The sequence below is a fragment of the Ochlerotatus camptorhynchus genome, unplaced genomic scaffold (assembly GCF_037179485.1).
Source record: "Ochlerotatus camptorhynchus isolate MF236.1 unplaced genomic scaffold, CSIRO-AGI_Acam_v1.1 ptg000070l, whole genome shotgun sequence".
NCBI lineage: Eukaryota > Metazoa > Arthropoda > Insecta > Diptera > Culicidae > Ochlerotatus > Ochlerotatus camptorhynchus.
Window position 1 is genome coordinate 4,866,052 of NW_027040560.1, and position 21,551 is coordinate 4,887,602.

Below are 21,551 nucleotides of genomic sequence, written 5' to 3' on the forward strand. Positions count from 1 at the left end.
GATGACAGGTGGCTGGTACTCAATGACATTTATATAAGGTCTGGGCCAAAAGGCAGCTTGCTGGTGTTAGAAGCAAAAATGTTGTAAACATTGCTGAACATATGCGAACAGATAGAAATACGTCACTGCCAACAGCTGTTTCGTGTAAAAAGATAAACATTGCAATATAATACGAACACCACTAACCATTTGCACATTTCACTAACACCAATAAGCCCTTTGGCCCAGACCTTATATAAACGTCATTGGCTGGTACTGATGGTACTGATAAAAAAAACTATAACGAGGGGTCCACCGCTATTGATTACAACCTGTTAAAAGCAATGAGTTAACTCAATTGATTACCGAGTTTAAGCAATCGCTTAGGTTGCGAGAGTGAAATCACTGTGCGATACAAGCAAATAGTGACGCAAATAATCACGTTTAATAATCAACAATATTTCACGATCTGCTCCACCTCATTGTTTTAAAAGCACGGTTTTGATCCAGGGATTCAGCCTAGAAATCATCATAGGAAAAAATGAGCGGAGAGAATGTTTTGAGCCCAATGAACCGTCAAAATTTGATCCCATCGAACATCATCTTTCGATTTTTTCCAAGGATTTCTTATACTTAGTAGATCATATGTGAGAGTATTGTAATCAAATAGAATTTAAATCAACTATATTTTTCGTGTGCTTCTTAAATTAAACCAGTTTTCAGAATTGGGTTCTTTAGGGGTTTTAAGGTAATTCGATATTCGTAATCTGCATCACAAATGGAACGGAAATCCAAAATTTCATCAATTTTGAAACGCTGGAACTGTTTTAAATAATTGTGATTACATAAGCAAAAATCACCATCTTAGCGCCCCTCGGTGGTACTTTCTATGGAAGTGAGCTGTCAATTTGTTAGTTTTGTGTCAAACAGTGAAGTGATTAGTTTGCTTTAAATCTTGATTTAAAAATCAAGATAGAAGTAAATGGGATCGAAAAAATATCGTTGTGCTCAGAAAACAAAGCCCTTTCAAAATAGAAACCGATATATTTTTCAAAATTAAAGAACCTAATTATAAATGGTATTGTAACTCTATTGATTTATTGATCTGTTTGGTTAATTAATGATACCAAGTAAATGCGAGAAATGAAAGAAGATTTTTCGTAGATTGATTCGCTAGAGTGAAATATTTCGAGCATCTAGAATTGCGATTTTGATGTGCCGCCGCCCTCGCTTCTTGCAAGGGTTGCAAGATAATTGACATACAAAACCCTGCAGCCAAATTGTATTTTTGATTTCTCCACCCATCTCTTACTCTGAGGATTTCTAATCCAGTCCCCTCTTATCTTGACAGATAAGCGTAGCTTACCGTAGCTGCTTGTAGATATCACTCTGTTGCTAAAATCTTCTATGAGAAAAACCATTTTCGTTGCGTATGCTGTGAAAAAAAAAACTAGTGCTAACTTTGAAACGGACGAAAATCCATCCCGAGAATTTTACTCGGTTGCAGTTCAAAAGGGAACTCGGTTGCAGTTCAAAAGGGAATTTGTATGGTTATTTTACTTAACGACGTGTTCATGGTATCATCCAAACAATTTATGGAATATTTCTATCATTTAAATTATCGTTCGGGTATGTTGTTTTTTAATTTAGATTTTTATCGATTCCATAGACACTCATCTCGATTTTAAATCAAAATTTTGACAGTGAACATGTATAAGGGCGTATACACGATGATCGATTCTCTTCATCGATTTTCTCTTAGTATTGCTACAGCTAAGCGAAACAATTTTCTAGAATTTGTTCAATGCAGAGTTGCAACAGGTTGTATTGGCTATCAAAATCAATAGCAAATGCACCGAGAAACGTTAATTCTAGTGAGTTAATAAAGAGAAAATCGACGAAGAAAATCGATCATCGCGTTCATGCCCTTATGCATGCTCACTGTCGACTTAAAATTTTAAAATATGACGCTAAATATATTAGTTGAGAGCTCGCTACAAAGTCCCACTGTTGTTAATGTGACAAAATAGCAATAATTGGAAAGCAAGCTTGAATCACTTACGCCGATGCAAAGAAGAAAAACTACCAAACGCAATTTAAACATAATCTCGCGTCACACGATAAAAGGGCCTATCATTGTTGATCGATTCTCTTAATAGATTTTCTCTTTTGCGAGTAGCGCGACTGCGGATGCATTTTCCATCGGGTGTGTTGTTTCAGGCACAGGTTAACACGGTCTTCTATCGAGCTGTGCTGCGATCATAGCGAGAAATTAGTTTATGTTGTCGTGATAAACCAAAGAGAGGGTCGATGGAAAGAATCGATCAACGACGATAGGCCTTTTTCAAATGTTACGCGATGTTATTTTACTACACTGAAAAAAGTTTTCATATAGTTTCCATTGGGAACGCACATGATATTTTTCCAATAACAAAATTCATGATTTTTACCTGAAATTCACATAAGATTCATATGATCACATGAATTCTATGTGTTAAATCACATAAACTTCATTGGACACATAAGGTTCATGTGATTTCGTGGTGCGATTCCCAATTATGAGATCACATGAAAGTTATGTGAAATTCTAATGGATATTTTCCATCGGAAATGTGATTTATTTTTTGAGTGTACCCTTTCGCTTAACTAGGATCAATGCACGCGAAAGCAAAGAAAGGACACACAATTTTAAGTCAACTTTACGTAATACGTTTATTATCTTTGCTTACCACAGCACGATCTCGTCTGCACCACAGGATTCCTCTCGTGACTGCACGCAGCATAATAAAAACCTATAAAAACACAGCATATGTAGATAATATTGTACGCTGGCACCATTTCATAGGTGCTGCGTAGCAGTCACGTACATCCTGGACGTTTGACTACATATGTGATTATTCCGGAAGGTATCTCCTGAGGTATGGTCCTGAAATGCATCGCATAGATTTGAACGATATAAGCTAATAAATTTAGATTAGAAATGATTTTTATCTCTTTCATTCTTACCAAACTTATGTTAGAACGATAGCATTTTTCTAAGGCTAACTTTCCGATATAAGTCAAATTTTTGGTAGAATAAATCGTCAAGTTGAAACTTAGATTCACCGAAATGGCTAGATCTCCGATTTAGAGAGAGAATCAGTCCTCGGTCGTAATCACAAGTCTAAACCTGATGCTAAAGGCACTTCTTTTCATCCTATTGAGATTCTGAACCAGGCTATTTTAATCGAGGATTTAGTAGAGTAACTGTCTTAGCGTCTTGTACACACAGAGTTTAGATTACCGAAGTCGGTAAAATTTTACTGTGTTTTTTAACAGCATACATTCCAGTACTCAACCCAGTTGTTTATACTTTTACTGAAAATTTCGTAAATCGCAAAATCTTTGAACTGTCAAAAATTACCGTTTAAGTCAGTAAATAAATTGCTGTCTATATCAGTAATTTTTTTGTTTACCTTTATTTTGAGTTTTTCAGTATTTTTATGTAAGTATTTTGATGAATACGTCAGTAAATTCATAATAAATGTTTAATTACTGGTAGTTAATGATTTATTTTTGATTCCATACGGTTCCATACGATCGACAGCATTCAATTAATTAATTTTTTTATGATTTTTATTTAGGGACGATGGTTAACATGTTTATCGCTTCCTGGTGGCAGGGTGCCTTCCATTCATTTTGACTAAAAAAATGTTTTAGGAAATTATGGAATAATAAGATATTATGATGGTATTTTGTATGTGTAAGTAACAAGAAAAGATTTTAAAGCTTGTGTTTGACACATAAAACTTGCAAATTTAGCTTTGACAGAGCCACAATGAGCGCTTTTCTGATCGCCTCTTCGTGAAGAGTGAAGAGCGAAGAGTGGGTGAGATAAATGACAAAATCGCTTATTGCGAACCTCATACAGCAACATTGGCTGATATTATGTGTCAAACATAAACTCCACAATCTTTTCTTGTTGCTTACACAAACAAAATATTATTATAATATCTTATTATTCCATAATTTCATAAAACATTTTTTTAGCCAAAATGAATGGAAGGAACCCTGCCTGGTGGTTCAGCCAGTTGGTGGCTCTCTTGTTGTTTGGATTGCTTGTCCATGTCTGGAGCTCTACAACAGGCAATGTTAGTGAATGTTTTTTTGCTTAAAAATCTGAATAGACGATTGTTGTGTATTGAGAACGCTTGCGCAAAAAGACAAGGGAGGGAAACGGATTCGAAACTCATATGTCATTAGCCAAATACATCCGTAGACCATAGGTCCACCGTTGTATAATTGGCAATGCACCCGTGTACTGAATGGGAATTGTGGGTTCGAATCCCACCGGTGCCCTTGGATTTTTTCGCAAATTTTCTCACACGCACGTCTCTTGCCGATGATATGTGCTAACCTCTCAGTATCTTCTAATTGTCGCATATAACAAATAAAAATTGACTTTCAGTCGCTAACCTAAATTAAAAAAATTAAAAATCTGTGAAATATCTGGAAGTCGATGCAGGAGTGCATAAACTGCCCAATTCCGTGACAGTTTCAGCACTCCTGTATTGGCTTCCAGATGTTTCATTTATTTTCACCATGATTTTCACAAAGGTTTTCTCGAGGATTTGCTGTTAGCACTCAGAGATTTCCGAGGTAAAGTGCGCGAGGTGAAACGGAGGAGGATGACGCAAGCAAGTTGGCTAACTGGTGAGATCGGCAATTTTGGAATTTCGTGTGATGATTGTTCAGTAAAACATAATGAATACTGAAAACTCGGTACTCTATTTTGCTGAGTTTTAGTCATTCACAGTAAATCTATTATTTTATGGAAATTTTAAAATTTGACGACACCTAGCTATGATCTCAAAATCATGTAGCTGTCAAATTTTCTTTGGGAATAATCCTCAAAAAATATTTTTTTCCAATTTCTTTTCAGCTGCGTACCAGGCTTTATGGGGTAGATGGTCATTAGATTGATGCAAAATTTGAAATGTTTGCTCCACAGTACTTAAACGGTTCTAAATCTAAGCCTCTTAAAGTTTGAACTCGTTTGGTTAGAAACAGACTTCCTTCACCGATTTCTTCCGAACTGCGTATACTGGGTGAAGAAATGCTAAAGAAAAGTAATTTCTTTAGCATTCCGTGTCCTATCCCGTAGCTCGTAAAAACTTCATTGCTTTTCAGCTGCCTATCAGGCTTCATTCGGTTTTAATCGAAAAAGAACTGATGCATTTGAATGTTTTTTAAATGATTTTAATCCCCTTATGTGCACCGCCCAAATGCATTCTGATTTGATAAGTTGCGGCATAGTAACAGCTAAATCATTCCCTACTGTCAGATTTGCCGCAATGGATAGCACCGGACGCATTGTGGGGCGAGGGGGACGACTCTATCTACGATGCAGAAAAAATTGTGTTTTGCTGTGGCTAGCTGCGCGCACGCTGAGTAGATAGAAAGAAGATTAATGACGATTATGAAGATTTCCTGCAAAAATATGAAGCGCGATGCAATTAGATGCGACAAATGAAAGAAGATTTTTCGTAGATTGATTCGCTAGTGAGAGATTTGTTGTGCATCTAAACTTGAGATTTAGATGTGTCACCCCCCTCGTTGTGGGGTGCATATAATCATTGACCGCAAAATTTCTAGAAGCTTCTTAGATTACGGCCAACAGTCGGCAGTCGACCCTTTGTAAGCTCCGTCGAAGCTTCAGAGTGCCACCGTGCATTTAAGCATTGTACGCTACACTCCTGTCGAATGAAAAAATAATCATCCGAAAATCATCGTTGTGGTGGTACGCAATTCGACACTTTCAAGCAGGTTTGGCAGTGTGGAACTAGCTGCCTCTGTCATTCTTTGACTGGTGTACGAAATAGTGAGGTGCCGTCACATTTCGTATATATTTGAAATGCGCACGAATGAAAGAGATAACGAAATTGCACTGTCAGGCCTGTCATGTTGCTAGCATGCGTTTGTGTGCGTGTGTTCTTCGAGCGATGATTGTAATGATTATTCATTACGTTTGCTCCTCCGTGCACACATCGTCGATCACTCGTTTGCTGTGCGGCGATGGAATAAAGAAAGTTTTTTATCCATACAAAACTTTTGACAAGTGCGGTGCTTCCTCGCTTCGCAAGCAACATCGTCGTCATCTTTCGGTCGTGGTGAATTTCGAAGTACCAGTGAATATTAAGCAGTGTGTGGTTGTTGAAAGTCGCGAATAATATCGCAAATCGGTCGGACGCCGTGTGTTCGGCCATTTCTTGGTGCGGATTTACTTCACCTTCGGATACGGACCAGCCGGCGCAGTTTCGCGACATCGACCATTCAATTAGGTGGAAGCAATCGAAACATCAACATATCCATCTGGTTCCTTCCAGAACGGATGGACTATTCTCTGGGATTACGCACCGACCGGAATCGTTGATGGTTGGATGAGCACAGAGTAGCAGATTTTTTTCCCCCAGTGCCAGTGTTTTTTTGACAGCAGGAAAGTCAATGCCTGATGCGAATCGTTCGTCAGAGTGTTGATGAGCTATTTATTTTGTTGTCCGAAGTCGGAGGTTCAGTCGTCGTCAGGCACAGTGAAGATTGAAGAGTGACTGCCCCATCTACTTGCGGCTGATGGTGAAGATTCATTCGGGAGAATCGGGAAAACAGTTACGTGTATGTATTAATCACCAGCTCAGTCAGGTTGGTGGTGAAATAGCTCTTGGATATACATACGAGACGCGTATCGTATAGTTTGATAAGGATAGTGATAATCGTGTTCGAGAAGGTTGTGACAACAGTGGCGACCCGTATAGGGCCTAGGAAGACCGTGTTTGAATAATTGATTTGCCCACAGACAGAGTGCCAATCGATACAGCTGCGAGCCTCGTAGTTGGTACATACGAGTGTGTGTTTTTTGTGTTGCAGTTCCTCCGAGTTCTCCAGCACAGCGCAGTATAGATAGCCCCTCCGGAAGGGTAGCAATTACGGCGAAAGGTGGAGACGGTCGGAACGAATGGCGTAGAGAGCAGCAAAAGAAACAAGCAACCAGTAGCCACATTTCGGTGACGTATTAGTGCGGTGCTTCGAGCCTCGAATCCTCACGAGTTGACCATAAAAGTCCAACTTCAGTCGGAGTCAAGTACGAGAGTGTCGAGACCACGACGACGACGACGACGATGATGATGAAACCACCGGAGAACGGTGCTGCAACTGAGACTATGTGCAAATACGGTGAATAAAATTGAGGACAGCAGTATGAATTCAATGTTTATCGAATTGACTTGGTTTGCGATCGCGAAAATTTTTGTGAAATCCAAACATCAAGAATAACATCAACAACGACAACGACTACTATGGAAGCAATTAGGGACTGGCTTCTTGTGCCTTCAACCTAGATCTGACGAAACCTAGAAGCAACACTCACACCTGTCGTATGATTAAAGTGAAGTGCTGTGCGCAGTAATAATGCAAAAAGACTGATTCATACCCGTAGAGTGTAATAACCAGTTCGTGTTTTTGTTATCACTTAAACACCTCTCTCGTTTATAATTTCAATGATCTCAGAGACTGTTTTCAGTGCTCACGCGTGTGATTTGTTTTTGTTTTGAAGAAAATCGAATTTATTTTTGAAATCTCCGCCCCGCACATTCAGCGAACGACGCAACGCAAAGCAAAATGATCTCGAACAAGAAGAACTACGTCGAACAGCTGCTCCATCTGGCTCTAACGTTGAGCTTGCTGCGGGTTGATCCTGAAAATTATCTGGACCTGCACTGGGAGACCCGTCTAGCTGGTACCGGCGTCGGCGGCTGGCAGCTGGAACTCCGAGCCGCCCCACTTACCGACCAGTCATACGTCAATCGAAAGGCTCTACCTTCGATCATCGAAGATCTAGCCCGTTTCGATACGCAATACAATGTTCCAACGCATTTCGACCTACAAACCTACCTGCTCAACATTCAAAACTCCAACTCCACCAATCAAACGTCCTCCGCTAGGGCTTCATCTCCATCCCCAGTACCGACACAGGAAACGCCCAACTCAACTACATCGGTTACAATCGATCTCCCAACTTTTGAAACCTTCGACACCGAGGACATATTCCTCAATACGGACCCCTTCGCCGATAGCACATCGGTCCTCGAACAAAACATGGCCGATCTGAACGATTTCGGAGAAGCTCCAATCAACACGTACGCCTTGGACGCGATCCCTCTGAAAAATGAACCACCTCCCATGTTCGAAGATCTTATCCGGCTTCCACTCGAGCCGAACTTCTTCCAAAATCACGTTCTGGAACAAGAACTGCAGCAGGCTAAGCTGGAACAGCAGTCAGAAGCTGGTAGTTCACATGAATGTTGCCAGTCTTGCGATGCTCGCATGAAACAGGTCCAGCAGGTCAAGGTCAAGGAGGAACCCCTCGGGACAGGTGACGACGAAGACTATCGGCAGGAATGTGACGGTGGCGCTGCGGCTTCTGCGACTGTTGTTGTAAAACAGGAACCCGTAGAGGAGCTGGTGCAGATTAAGAAGGAGGAAGTCGATGAGGACGACGACGAGGACAAGAAGGTCCCGTTGACGGCCGAGCTGACACTGGAGGTGAGTCGCAAAGTTTCTAATCTTTATAGCATTGCAAGTTTCGTTCTGATAACGATGCTGGTGCGCAAATGGAAGCGTCGATTATCATTGATATGTTGTCAAAATAATAACAATATGAATCACAACCAGTCTGTATCTCGTATCGTACCACTAGCAATCTAAAATCTTTCACTTTCACGTGCAAATTTTTACCATTGGCTTTTCTTTTCTTTTTTTCACCACTCGGAACCGAAGAGAGAGAGATAAGCCAATCTGTGTAAAGCTTTTTGCTCTCAGCCGATCGAAAGTGGCCACTGCCGAACGAGCCCAAAATTTATGGCGGCTTATTATTGTTGCTGGGTCGGTGCTGCGTCATACACGCTTGTGTGCGCCAATATCCTAATGCCTCTGTCTTCTTGTGTGTACGTTGGCCGTGTTGGTGGTTTATCGGGTGCGTGCGGTCATTAACACACGCGTCTCGATTGTCGGTTGCATATTTTATGTTGTTGAGTGGAGTTTATTTGCGACTGGATTTCCATTGAGGGGGTTTGAGTTTGTTTGTCTTTTGATTTCGCTGCCTAATTTGCTCGCACCGTATGAAATCGTCCCGCTTTCGTCTCGGGGTTGATTGAATTTCACGTGGCACTGCCAGATGAAAATATCTCCGTTTGCATGATCATAAAATCCGGCCTGGTTTCTAAGGCTTCGCAAACTTTAAACTTGCGGGCGTCCTTTGATCTTTGGATCCCATTACGACGCTTTTATTTATGAAAGGAAAGGAGCAAATCATAATACTCGTATTCCAGAATGAATCTACATCCAAGAAAACTTCTGGAGTAATTTGGAAGAAAAATCCGGAAGTAGTCGGAAGAAACTTTTAAAGAAAAGGAAAGGAAAATTGTAGGGAAAATCACTGCTTGCTATTTTCAAAATTCACACAACCACAACATCAGCAGCTCTCATTATGTGAAAAACTAAAATACATACAGTTCGCGACATGTCGTATGACAGAGCCTGTCATATGACATTTTAGTTTAGTACTGTAATTTGATAGCTTGTTTTGCTTGTGTCGGAAGCAAAGGCAGTCGATTATCACAGAAAATGTGTCGACTACGGTGACCGCTTACAAGACTGGCCTGGAGATTTCATACCTTTCACTGGTTACACCGAAATCTTGTTCCCTTCAACAGTTTTCCTAGATCGGTGCAGAACGCTTTAAAAATTCAGTCCAGATTACTCTGGAAAATCACCCTACATTTACTTTCGTATCCTTTATAATCCGCGTGAGAATTTGCTTTAATTAGTCTACAAAGTTTTTCTCAAAATTCCCCTAAAATATTTCTCATAAATCCCTTGGTGTACCCTTTAGAATTGCGAAAGTATTCTTTCAAAATTTCCTTGGATTTCACCTCAGCATCGCATGGGAAGTTTTTTCAGAATTCCTTTAAAATTCTTCTCAAAATGGCGTTGAGAGAATCTTGAGTAGTACCCCGTTTGTTTGGATAGCCAAAGGTGCAATTATACGGTGTTCATTTAGAATTTTCTCAACTGCTTCTCATAGCCATGTGCCCAAGAGCGTTACGCACCTGTGTAGGGGTACCAGTTAGACAATTATTTATAAGCGCCGTTTAATTACAATTTTAGCTATTCCGGGGTTTTACCGATTTACGGTATCAGTATTAAATTTGTCAAAATTCCTTCAGAGTTGCTTTAGATTCCCCTGAAACTCGTAATCCCGATAATAGTATCTTCAGAACTACCTTGGAATTCACCTCTTGTTCTTCTGAATTTGTTAAAGTAATGCTTCTCCAACTTACCTCAAATTCCTTTAGAATTCTCCTCTGAATTCATAAAAAGAGTGAATCCTAAAATGTTATCTTAGTTCAAGATTTACGTTTTTACCCTTCTTACAGAGAGAGGTATACATACCGCTTAGAATCGACTATCGAACCGTGGTCAAAAAGACCGAGTGTTATATATCAATCAACTTCCCTGGGCACTTGCACTTGCCGCACAATTCTAGATAGAGCTGGAATTAGGGCGTAACAACTGCCAACGCAAATCAACAACACCATCGGGAAGACTTCCCCTACCCGACGGTTATGTTGGTTTGCGTGAGCGTGCCTTGACTTCCTAGAAATCATCGATAGAAGTCATTGTTAACAAAGGCTGTTACGCCCAGCTCTATCTAAAACTATACTAATGCAAAAATGGTACAGGCATCAAAAGCTCTCAATTAATAACTGGGAAGTACATCTAGAACACTAAGTTCAAAGCACGCAATAGGCTAAAATGATATCAGCATTCAGCTTGAAATTTGAAGAAGAAGAAGGTCTCATAGAACGCTTTTGAATATTTTTGGAATTAATCAACTGGTTCCGGAGATATGGCTGGAACATGTTCCGGTTTGTATAGGCGATGAGACTAAATTCGACCTGAAACGAATAAAACCCATCATGCAATACATCAAATCACATAAGCATTCAAACCCCCAGTTCAATGGTAGTCATTCGGAGTACCCAGGACCACACTGTCCACATCCGGTCATGTTCCGAGTACCCCCGGGGAAGACTGGCTAAAAACTGGCCAAGTCTAAAATGTTCGTAGGTTGCCTTAACAAAATCATTCCATCAATCTACCACTTTATAACCACCAGGGTGGCCACTGGAATTAAGAATTTGAATTCCCAATTTATTGAAACAGCCAGTCGGCACCGCCGGGATTTTCTAAGGCATACAATCAATCACAATCACGCATTCTTCTTCTTCTTCGCATTTCAAGCTTATTGCCTACCGCATATTAGCTTATTGCGTGCTCTCAACTTAGTGTTCTAGATGTACTTCCACAGTTATTGATTGAGAGCTTTCGATGCCTGTACCATTTTTGCATTGGTAAAATTGTGTGGCAAGTTCAATCATACTTCTATGCCCAGGGAAGTCGAGAAATTTTCCAACCCGAAAAATTCCTAGACCAGACCGGGACCGGGAATCGAACCCTCCAGCATGGTCTTGCTTTGTAGCTGCGCCTTTACCGACTGAGCTAAGGGAGGCCCATGATCATGCCCATCTTCTCCGTTACGGGGAAAGGAAGGATATTGTTGATGTAACATCTAAAGGGTGATACGGTCAAAATTTGGTCAATATCAACTTGACGTATTTCTTTCAATTTTGCATTTAAAAAACCTGAACACCCCTCATTTTGAAGGTGTGTGTGTGTAGAATGTTGCTCCTATTTTGATTTTGGAATTCACTCTTCAGTTGTCAAAATGCCGTCCAAGCAAGAAGAGCAGCGTATCAAAATTTTGCTCGCGCATCGCGAAAATCCGAGCTACTCGCACGCAAAGTTGGCAAAATCGCTAAAAGTTGCCAAATCAACCGTTACAAATGTAATTAAAGTGTTTGGGGAACGTTTGTCGACAGCCAGGAAGTCTGGATCGGGGGGAAATCGAAAACCGGAAGCCGCTGAGACGACAAAGAGAGTTGCCGGTAGTTTCAAGCGAAACCCTAACCTCTCTCTCCGAGATGCCGCAAATAAGCTGGGTGTATCGTCTACAACCGTGCATCGAGCCAAAAAACGAGCCGGACTATCGACTTACAAGAAGGTAGTGACTCCAAATCGCGATGATAAACAAAATACGACGGCCAAAGCGCGATCCCGGAGGCTGTACACGACTATGCTGACGAAGTTTGACTGCGTGGTAATGGACGACGAAACCTACGTCAAAGCCGACTACAAGCAGCTTCCGGGACAGGAGTTTTATACGGCAAAAGGAAGGGGAAAGGTAGCAGATGTTTTCAAGCACATGAAACTGTCAAAGTTCGCAAAGAAATATCTGGTTTGGCAAGCCATCTGTACCTGTGGCTTGAAAAGCAGCATTTTCATAGCTTCCGGGACTGTCAACCAAGAAATTTACGTGAAAGAGTGTTTGAATAAACGTCTGCTGCCTTTCCTGAAGAAACACGGTTGTTCCGTACTGTTTTGGCCGGAGTTGGCATCTTGCCATTACGGTAAAAAGGCCAAGGAGTGGTACGCCGCCAACAACGTGCAGGTGGTTCCCAAGGACAAGAACCCTCCCAACACGCCAGAGCTCCGCCCAATTGAGAAATACTGGGCTATTGTCAAGCGGAACCTAAAGAATACCAAAAAAACTGCTAAGGGCGAGCAGCAGTTCAAGGCAAACTGGCTTTCTGCGGCGAAGAAGGTGGACAAGGTGGCTGTACAAAATCTGATGGTAGGGGTCAAGCGTAAGGCCCGGCAATTCGGATTTGGAAAAGCGGAAGCCTAACTAAATATTTTTCCTGAATTTTATACTAATTGAACTTGAAAAAGAAATTTAATTTGATTTTTTAAATAAACGATTTCACCGATTTACACGCGTTTTCCCTTGACCAAATTTTGACCGTATCACCCTTTACTTAACGGAGAAGATGCGCGACTCACCAACGCCCCCACAGATGCTACGGAGTTATATAATTGGGTAGGAGATGGGTCAGAATTCGGTTGAGCAGACGATGAGACCATAGTAATTGTTTTGTTTTGGAGGAACTTGGGAGTGAACCCACGATCTTCTACTTAGTGAGCAAAAGCGGCAGCCATAAAGCTAGCCAAGCTCCTCAATTTAAATGTTAGGACCTTATATGTCAATAAATACGGATTGAAATATAATGTAAACAAATGAAAAGGAAGGGTCTTACCCGAATGATCTGATGTAATTAGCCAGTCTTCTCGTGTTTCCTAAGCTGGCTCATAATGCAGCACAATTTCTTTGATTCAAATAGCCATAGTGACGTGTAATAAATGATCCCAATTGCTTGACAAAGATGAATATGAAATGGCCTGTGGTAGAGCTTGTTTGAATGGCTTCCTGTTCTGCACTTGGAATTAACGACTTTCGTGCCAAACGAGGCAGTTGGTTCAAATTCAAACTTGAACTCACTAAGTGCTTGATCAACTGTTGTTCCAAATTCGGTCGTGGTGGGCTTTTCACTAAAGTGGTTTTTACCAAATCAGCGCCAATTATCGAGAAAAACAATTACAGCGGATAAAACGAACCTGACATTTGTTCACGGGCACAGCCTACTTCTTTTTCTATCGATGATCGATTCTCTTTATTTTTAAATTACTACAGTTCGCAAGGGGGAATCAACTCGGCACACCTAAATCTGTGCCGATAGTTTTCGCTGTGCCGAAGCGTATCAATCAAGTATCCCATGAGTTTGGCAACCCTGAAGATTTAATGACTTTTGTGATTGTGCAAGAAAACGATCACGAAAATCACAGCTGCAGCACGGAAATTTCACCAGAATAAGCAAACCCAACCAAATATGTTCCAAGAAGACTGATTGTAACCCTGGTGCATGCCGGTTCCTTATCTATACTCCGTCGGATGGATTCCGGAAAGCTGGATGTGGTACAACTTCATCCGTGGCGTTTACTATGGAACGGTAAGAACGACGATAACAACTGCGAGGTGGAGAGGTGAAACTGTTCAATCGGCTGCAAGCGGAGGACGGCTATATGAAGATTAGCGGGGATTTTGAAAATAAAAAAAGTTTATCGATTCGACCACCGAATCGAAGCTTCGAGCTAGAACGTTCTCCCGGGGAGGCACTTGCAATTTCCGACAGGACAATAACTTCTACTGGAACTCGGATGAAGCACAGGTGACGGTGGTAAGTAGACGAAGCGAGCGTGCATCATCAGAGGAAACTGGTCCAGATGCCCTTCAGATTCTGATAAACGTTTCCGGGAGGAGTCTCTCCCGAAAACCATTGACATAGATGCGTCGTCAGCGTTCTAGTGGGAGTTTCAACCGGAATCAGACTTGTTTACTATGTCCACACGGTAAGATAGTCCAACGATCGGACAAATAGAGAGAAGTATGACGTCTCTTGCGAAAAGCAGTGCCGGCAAGAGAACACCTGTAAAAGCTTATGTGCTGTCGATGGTAGGAAAGCAAACACCGGAGCAGATTCTACCTCCGGACATGGTCCGAGTGATCATCGAAGGCAAATTCATCGATGTCATTTACACAGAGGAACGAATCAAGGAAGTGAATGTCGGTTGGCTGATCAACGAAGTGGTGAAGCGTTACGGAATCAAACATGGTAGACGACCACTGATTAAACTACTACGGCCAGATGGTGGCCTTACGACCTTCTGTAGGCTCGGATTCTATAATCAATTCATTCCTCATAGAGGTCGAAAAGCTGCGTTCGGATCAGTTTTTGTGAAGATTATTGCAAACATCGCGATGTTGAAATACTTACCGAACTGGTCCAATAGCTGAACACTATGGAAAACTTCGTTCACTTTACACTTCGTCGAGACCTCTTCTCCGCCAAGCCTATAAATATTCTATTTCTAGTGTTGGGTTAACAGGATCGTGTCTGAGAGCTAAACCTATCCTTCAACCAACTCACCGATGTCGACTTTCAGGAGCTCACCTTCAAGACCAACAACTGACCAATCAACATCTTACAATTCCACTTAACCTCCTTCGGCTGTGATTTCAGCTCCGTCGCGAATCTCTCCGCCCCAAATCGATCTACCAACGTTTTCAACATTCCCTTTACTTACTTTTTCAGGGTTTCGCGCTCCCCACTTATCAACTCACTAATCACATTCCAAATCGGCATTAGGACCAGTAGCAGTCCCGTCAAACCCCGTAGGTGCCAGAACGTCAGAATCGAAGACGTTTTGGATTCAAAACGAATGTAGGTGGTTTGACAGCTGTAGAATACCCCTGATTATTTATTAGTTCGTTATACGTAGAACATTTTTGAGGTATCATTTTTGTTTTTTTACCTCTGGCTTGTCAATACCATATTTAGGTTGCCAGATATGCTGTTATCTGATGTGTCCGGAAAGTAGATCCGAAATAGAAAGATAGCTTGATAAATAATAGAGATGTTTCTTTATTCAAGGTCTAACGTATAATGCCTCAATACTTTTTTTTTAAATGATCTTTATTTCAGTTCAACTTGGATGATTACCATATACATTTTTCTAAGCGATTTAATTGCTTTCTTCATCTTTAGGTATGGGCAAAATTCAAAATTTGTTTTACAGAATTAGTCCTAGACTTACAGGGTGATTCAGAATAACTGTCACCGATTTCACAAATATTCAATTCTCAATGGGTAAAATGGGTATATGTTCAAGTATTTTTGTTTTAAATGTATACAAATATCAGCTTGTATTAATAGTAGGCTTTGAAATTTCATTCGTTTGTGATTTCAAGCAGCCATTGACGTCATAATGAAGCATGGCATAAATCTGTAAAAAAATCGTGTGTTATCTTTTAGAAACTGAAATCTCTTCGAAAGAATGTAACATTTATTTTTGCATCATTATAGAGGTACAAAGGAACCATGCTTGGAAAATCCGTTCAATGTCAGAGCTTAAACGCATCACCAGGACTCAAAAAGTGCTGGAACTAAAGCGTGCGTGCCAGCTGTGATTAATTTTCATGACAAATGTGGCTGGTAATTAAGGTAAAGGGAGAGAGATCTGAAATAAACTATGCTTAGTTGAAGGTTATATATGTAGAATATCTGGAATATAATGATATCAAAAATTGATGCAAGCGTTCAATCGTTATGACCGTTTCTAAAAGGGACAGCTATTCCGAATCACCCTGTAGTACACGGTCGACCACCTTGGGATTGGTTCGTTTTGTTTTTAGAATTTGAAGAGAAACTACTTAATACTACTATTTACAGCTTAAAACTAACCTACTCTACTATATACACTTAACCTACTATGTACAAATTGCTTCTTAAAGCATGTACAGGAGGGAGACGGTTTAAGTTTTGGCGATTGTCTGTGAAGGAACATGATCGCTTGGGTTTTCGAGGCGTTGATTTTGATTTTTCACGTGGTGGCATAATCAGTAAAGGTGTCAAGGCATCGTTGGAGCTTGTTCGTAATTTCACGAGGCATCCTACCCTTGACGGCTATCGCGGTGTCATCTGCAAACAGAAAGAACACGCAACCGTCTCCTAGAGGAGGGATGTCCGACGTGTAGATGCTGTAAAGCAGTGGTCCCAGCAGACTCCCTTGCGGAACACCTGCTGGGATCGGAAATTGTCCCGAAAGGGAACTATTCAACGACACCCTGAACGACCTTTGCTGGAGATAGTTACGGGTGATTTTCACAAGGTATGGTGGAAAGTTGGAGTTACAAAGCTTGTATATAAGTCCGTCGTGCCAGACATTGTCAAACGCCTTTTCGACGTCTAACAAGGCCATGGCTGTGGACTTGGATACAGCTTTGTTACTCCGGATGTTATTCATCACCCGCACTAGCTGATGATTGGTGGAATGCCCCTTACGGAACCCGAACTGTTCCGGAAGAAGAATGTCATGTTCCTCCACAAACTTGTTTAGTCGGCTGAGGATCAATTTTTCGAACAGCTTGCTCAGCGCTGAGAGCAGGCTAATCGGTCTGTAGCTTGACGGTAGTGAAGGGTCTTTCCCAGGTTTGCGGATCGGGATGATTTTTGCCACCTTCCAGATGCTTGGAAAGTCAAACCCGGGAGCCTTCATGTTCTTACTGTATTTCAGCGCTGAGCAAATTTGTTCCTCTGTAATCCGTTCTTCTGGAAGGACGGCACAAGGGGAGGCATCTAACGTCTGGACGCACTGCGCAACCTGGTTCTCGAGTGGACTTGAGATTGTGGAGCCAAGCAAATGCGACTGGGCAATGTGCTCCCCAATCGCATTGGCCTTCTCTTCGTTGGTGATAAGCCGTTCGTCATTGACTCTAAGTGGTGGAATGAGCTTGGGGTGAGACTTCAGCACCTTGGCAACCTTCCAGAATGCTCTGGAACGGTCGTCCAGGTTCTGAACGAGCCGCCCGAAACTCTCGTTCCGGATTGAGACCATTCTGGAAGCGATCTGCCGATTCAGATCGACCATTTCGTATTTACGCTGCAGATCCCCAGTCCGCTGAAACTGGCGTCAACGAACATTTCTGAGCCGAATCAAGAGTTTGGTGTGGAAATCAATTGCTTGAAACTTACCCCTCACAGAAACTCGTCAGCCACGGATATGGCTTGATGAGGACCCTCCAGGGCCCGGTCGATGTCCTCCACTGTGTCGAGCGGTGGGTTGTCGTCGATGTGGCGGTCGACCACGCGCCGAAACTGAACCCAGTTGACTCGATGGTAGTCCTTCCGCAAGCACGGTGCAGGGGCCACGTTGCAGCCCAGCTCGGTCAGCACCGGTTGGTGGTCCGAACTCAGGTCGTTGACGGCACCCGGCTTGGCTAATCCGGTGTTTGCCAAGAACAGTTCCAGCGTCGATGGGTTGCCCGCCGGTGATGTGAAGGTTGGTTCGTCCGGAAACCAGACGGAATAGAGACCATGCTGGGAATGGTCGAATAGTAGGCGGCCGTTCTGGTTTTGCTGGTACTTCCACCAAGCCTCGTGCCGGGCGTTCAGGTCCCCTTCGATTACGATGCCTCAATACTTGTCAATTGCATCGTTTATATAGTGTTCCAGTGATTGCTATGATCCAACATTTCCCCCCTAAGGTTTTGTCATCCAGTAGGGTTTGAAACGGGCCGGAAGTTGAATCATACGCCGTCCTCTTTCCAAGAGTGGAGTTCCCGGATGGGCTGCCTCCTCAATTGCATCTGTTGGTTCTGGATCGTCAATACCTTCAGATTCGGCGTCTAATGTTGGATTGGAGAAATCTGAATCCGTTAACTCCAGAATTTCTGAGTCGTCCAAAAGTTGCAGGTTCTTCTGGAGGAATGCCTGCTGCTGAAACAGTCAAGCCAAACTCGTCGAAGAATACTGAAAGTGGCGTCGAATGTTCTGATGGACTGGTTTCTTGAAGTCGACTCTTCAGCTGGTTAGCATGCGATTGGATCAACCTATGCTTATCTCCGAGAAAAACGTCGTAGGTAACGTTTCCCACCTTCTCGATGACCGTCGCTGGTTCCCATTGCCAAGAATTTGCTTGATGAATCTTGGCATACACCAAATCGCCATGCTGGAAACTCTTCTTAAATGCGCCGTGTTTCCTGTTGAAAGCGTCGTTCTGCTTTTGTCTGCCTCTGGATGTGGTGGTGTGCTTGCTAGGCTACAGCAGCGATGAGACGTATTGACCTACCGGACATCATTTCAGCAGAGGATTTTCCGCTGAGATCGCTGGTTGGAGTTGAGCGATATACATGCAGGAATGTTTGCAGCGCTTCATCAAGCGTTTCTTCTCCATCCGAACGAATTTTCCGAAGGCTTCTGTTCACGGTGTCTATAAATCTTTCAGCCAAATCGTTGGATTGTGGATGTGCCGAATACCGAGATTGATACAGAATACTTGGAATTCGTGTCCTGAAAATTGTCGGATACGATTATCTTGGGTACACCAAACGTAGCGAATGACTGGTGCAATAGTTTGATGGTGGCTTTCGTTGTTGTCGATTTGGTTACGTGCTCCTCAGGCCACTTGGAGTGCGGGTCGACCACCACGAGGAAGTAGACACCATCTACAGGTCATGCGTAGGGTTTACTTGGAATGGGTTTAGGGTTTTCTTGCAACTGCCTTCTTACGAACCATTCCTGGATAACCACGGTGGAATTGTTGCAGGATCCTTCGTCGAAACATGTTGGGAACGACGACTCTATCGCCGAGCATCACGCAGTCGTCGATTACACTGAGCGATTCTCGTCTGTTGTAGTAGGGTTGAACTTCATCATCGAAGAGAGTTTTGTTGGGCCAACCATCATGGATATGCTTTGCAACGGTTTGAAGAGTGCTGTTTGTTGCTGTAGCCTTTCGAAGTGCTGCGAAAGAAACTGGTACTTTTTCCGTTGTGTCTGCCAGAATGCTTACCAAATCTTCTTCCATGGTGAGTGCTGCAATCATAAATTCTTCCTCTGGTGGATTGGTTCGGTCGATGAGCCGGGATAACAAATCTGCACATCCGAAGTCGTTGGTGGACACATGTTGAATCTCGAAGTCGTAATTGAGCATCGTGAGTGCCCAGCGTTGCAGTCTGTTCGCAGTGTGCAGTGGAATGCCCTTTTTCGAACCGAAAATAGACAGCAATGGCTTGTGGTCCGTCAACAATGTGAAATATCGTCCGAGCAAATACTTATGGAATTTTGTCAAGACGTAGACTAACGCAAGTCCTTCCTTTTCAGGTTGTCCATTATTACGTTCTGCGGGTGCAAGTGTCCTCGAAGCGTGTTGCACAACCTTTATGATGCCATCGGGAAACTGGTGAAAGATTACTGCACCGATGCCAGTGCTTGATGCGTCTGCTGCCACGATGATCGGCAGCTTGGGGTCGCAGTGTGTCAACAACAAATTTGATTGAAGAACTGTCTTGAACTTTTCGAAAGCTTGCTGACACTCCATGTCCATTTCCACTTCGTTTCTTTCTTTCTAGCGCAATTCTTGTAGGTTGCGCACGAATCTTCCGTAGAAGTTGACCGCAGCTCAGTGACGTTGGCTGGAGGTGGCATTGCAGTGATGGTTTTGATTTTCTCGGGGTCTGGATGGATACCTTGTCGGTCCACGATGTGTCCCAAGTAGCGGATTTGCGACTGGAAGAAACTACACTGCTCTGCCTTGACGTGGAATCCATACTACTTGAGACGTAGGAAAAGCTGGTTGAGTGATGCTGCATGCGACTCCAAGTTCCGGCCGAATACTATGGCATCGTCAATGAAAGAGCGGACGCCAGGTATTCCCGCAATCATTCCATCAACCAGTCGTTGGAATGCTCCCGGTGCAGACTTCATCCCTGGAGCGAGGCGATTGAACCGGAATAAACCCCGATGCGTATTGATGGTGAGCAGCTTTTTTGAATCGTCATCCACCTCGAGCTGCAACTATGCTGCGGAACTGCCATTGAGTTGGGCGAAAATTTCCCGGCCGTTTGGTTTACGTACAGCCACGATTGGAGCTCACTCAGAAAAATAGATAGGCTCGATGATACCCAATGATTCCAACCGTGTAATTTCAGCATCGACCAATGGAATTGTGTTGGAAAGAACTGGCCACTTGGGACAGAAAACAGGTTGACCATTAGGTTTAAGGAAACGCTTTACCTATAGCTTCTTGCAATGTCCTAGTGAATCGTTGAACATATCTGCGTGCTTGAAATTCACGTACTTGCTGATCGATTGGTTTTGTCTTGGTTGCAAACCGAATTGATGAAAACTGACCACAGCTAGAAGAGTTCGGTCCAGTCGATGCCTAGCAGGTTCAGATTAGCAGCCGTTGTGACGAAGCATCTTCCTTGTGCAGTTTTGCCGTTGATTCTCACTTCGCACTCGAACTCACCCAACAAATGGAGCGGCGTTCATTGCTTCAATGGTTGATTTCTTGATTGCAGGTTTGCCCAGACAAGTTCCAGGTTTGCTTCGAGATTACCGTGATGTCGCTCGCTGTATGGATTGAACGGATTTTGGTTTGGAGAAGCAGCCACAGCAGCCTTCCTTGTCGCCGATACGGTTGCACTGCTTGCACTGATGATTCGAGAATGGACAATCCCGGACATAGTGCATCTGGCCGCATTGCCAACAAGGTGTGCGAGGCGATTTACCTTCCGGCTTCGAAGACGGAATTGTTGTCGAGAGGTTCCCTTCTTCTCCTGAACAGCGTGCACCGTTGGTTTCGAGCGAGACTGACGCTCGATCATGGATGTGTCCGCCTTGAGATTGACGAGCCGTTGATAGTCGTCGATCAAGTTTTGGAGTGTTACGGGAGCTTCTGGTGTTTCAGCTTCGATCCGGGAGAGTAGCCTGGCTCGTATGTCTGCATAGCAATGGCTTTTGAGACCGCAGACAAACACCAAGCATTTGAATTGGAATCTTCACGTTCTTGAAATCGAATTCCTCGCAAGCACGGTTGACTTTGCCTCCGTAGCTGAGAATGTCTTCTGCTTTCATCAGCTGCAGACACTGATATCGTTGTTGACGATGGAGGTTTGTGATCCGAAGATCTTTTTGAGGGTTTCGACCGTATCCACAAAATTGACGTCTTTTGGAAGCTTC

The 21,551-nt window shown here is 42.9% G+C and overlaps 1 protein-coding gene across 2 annotated transcripts in view; it reads left to right on the forward strand.

The window, feature by feature from the left end:
- Positions 1-21,551, forward strand: part of cnc (cap-n-collar) — a 237,477-nt gene that overhangs the window by 13,650 nt on the left and 202,276 nt on the right. The window contains exon 1 of one of the 2 annotated variants that reach the window (XM_065217072.1): positions 6,067-8,556. The exons of the other annotated variant lie outside the window; for it this stretch is intronic. Within the exon in view, the coding sequence (XP_065073144.1) occupies positions 7,633-8,556 (924 nt within the window). The 5' untranslated portion in view covers positions 6,067-7,632. Of the gene's footprint in view, positions 1-6,066; positions 8,557-21,551 lie in introns of those variants that run through there. 2 annotated transcript variants of the gene reach the window in all.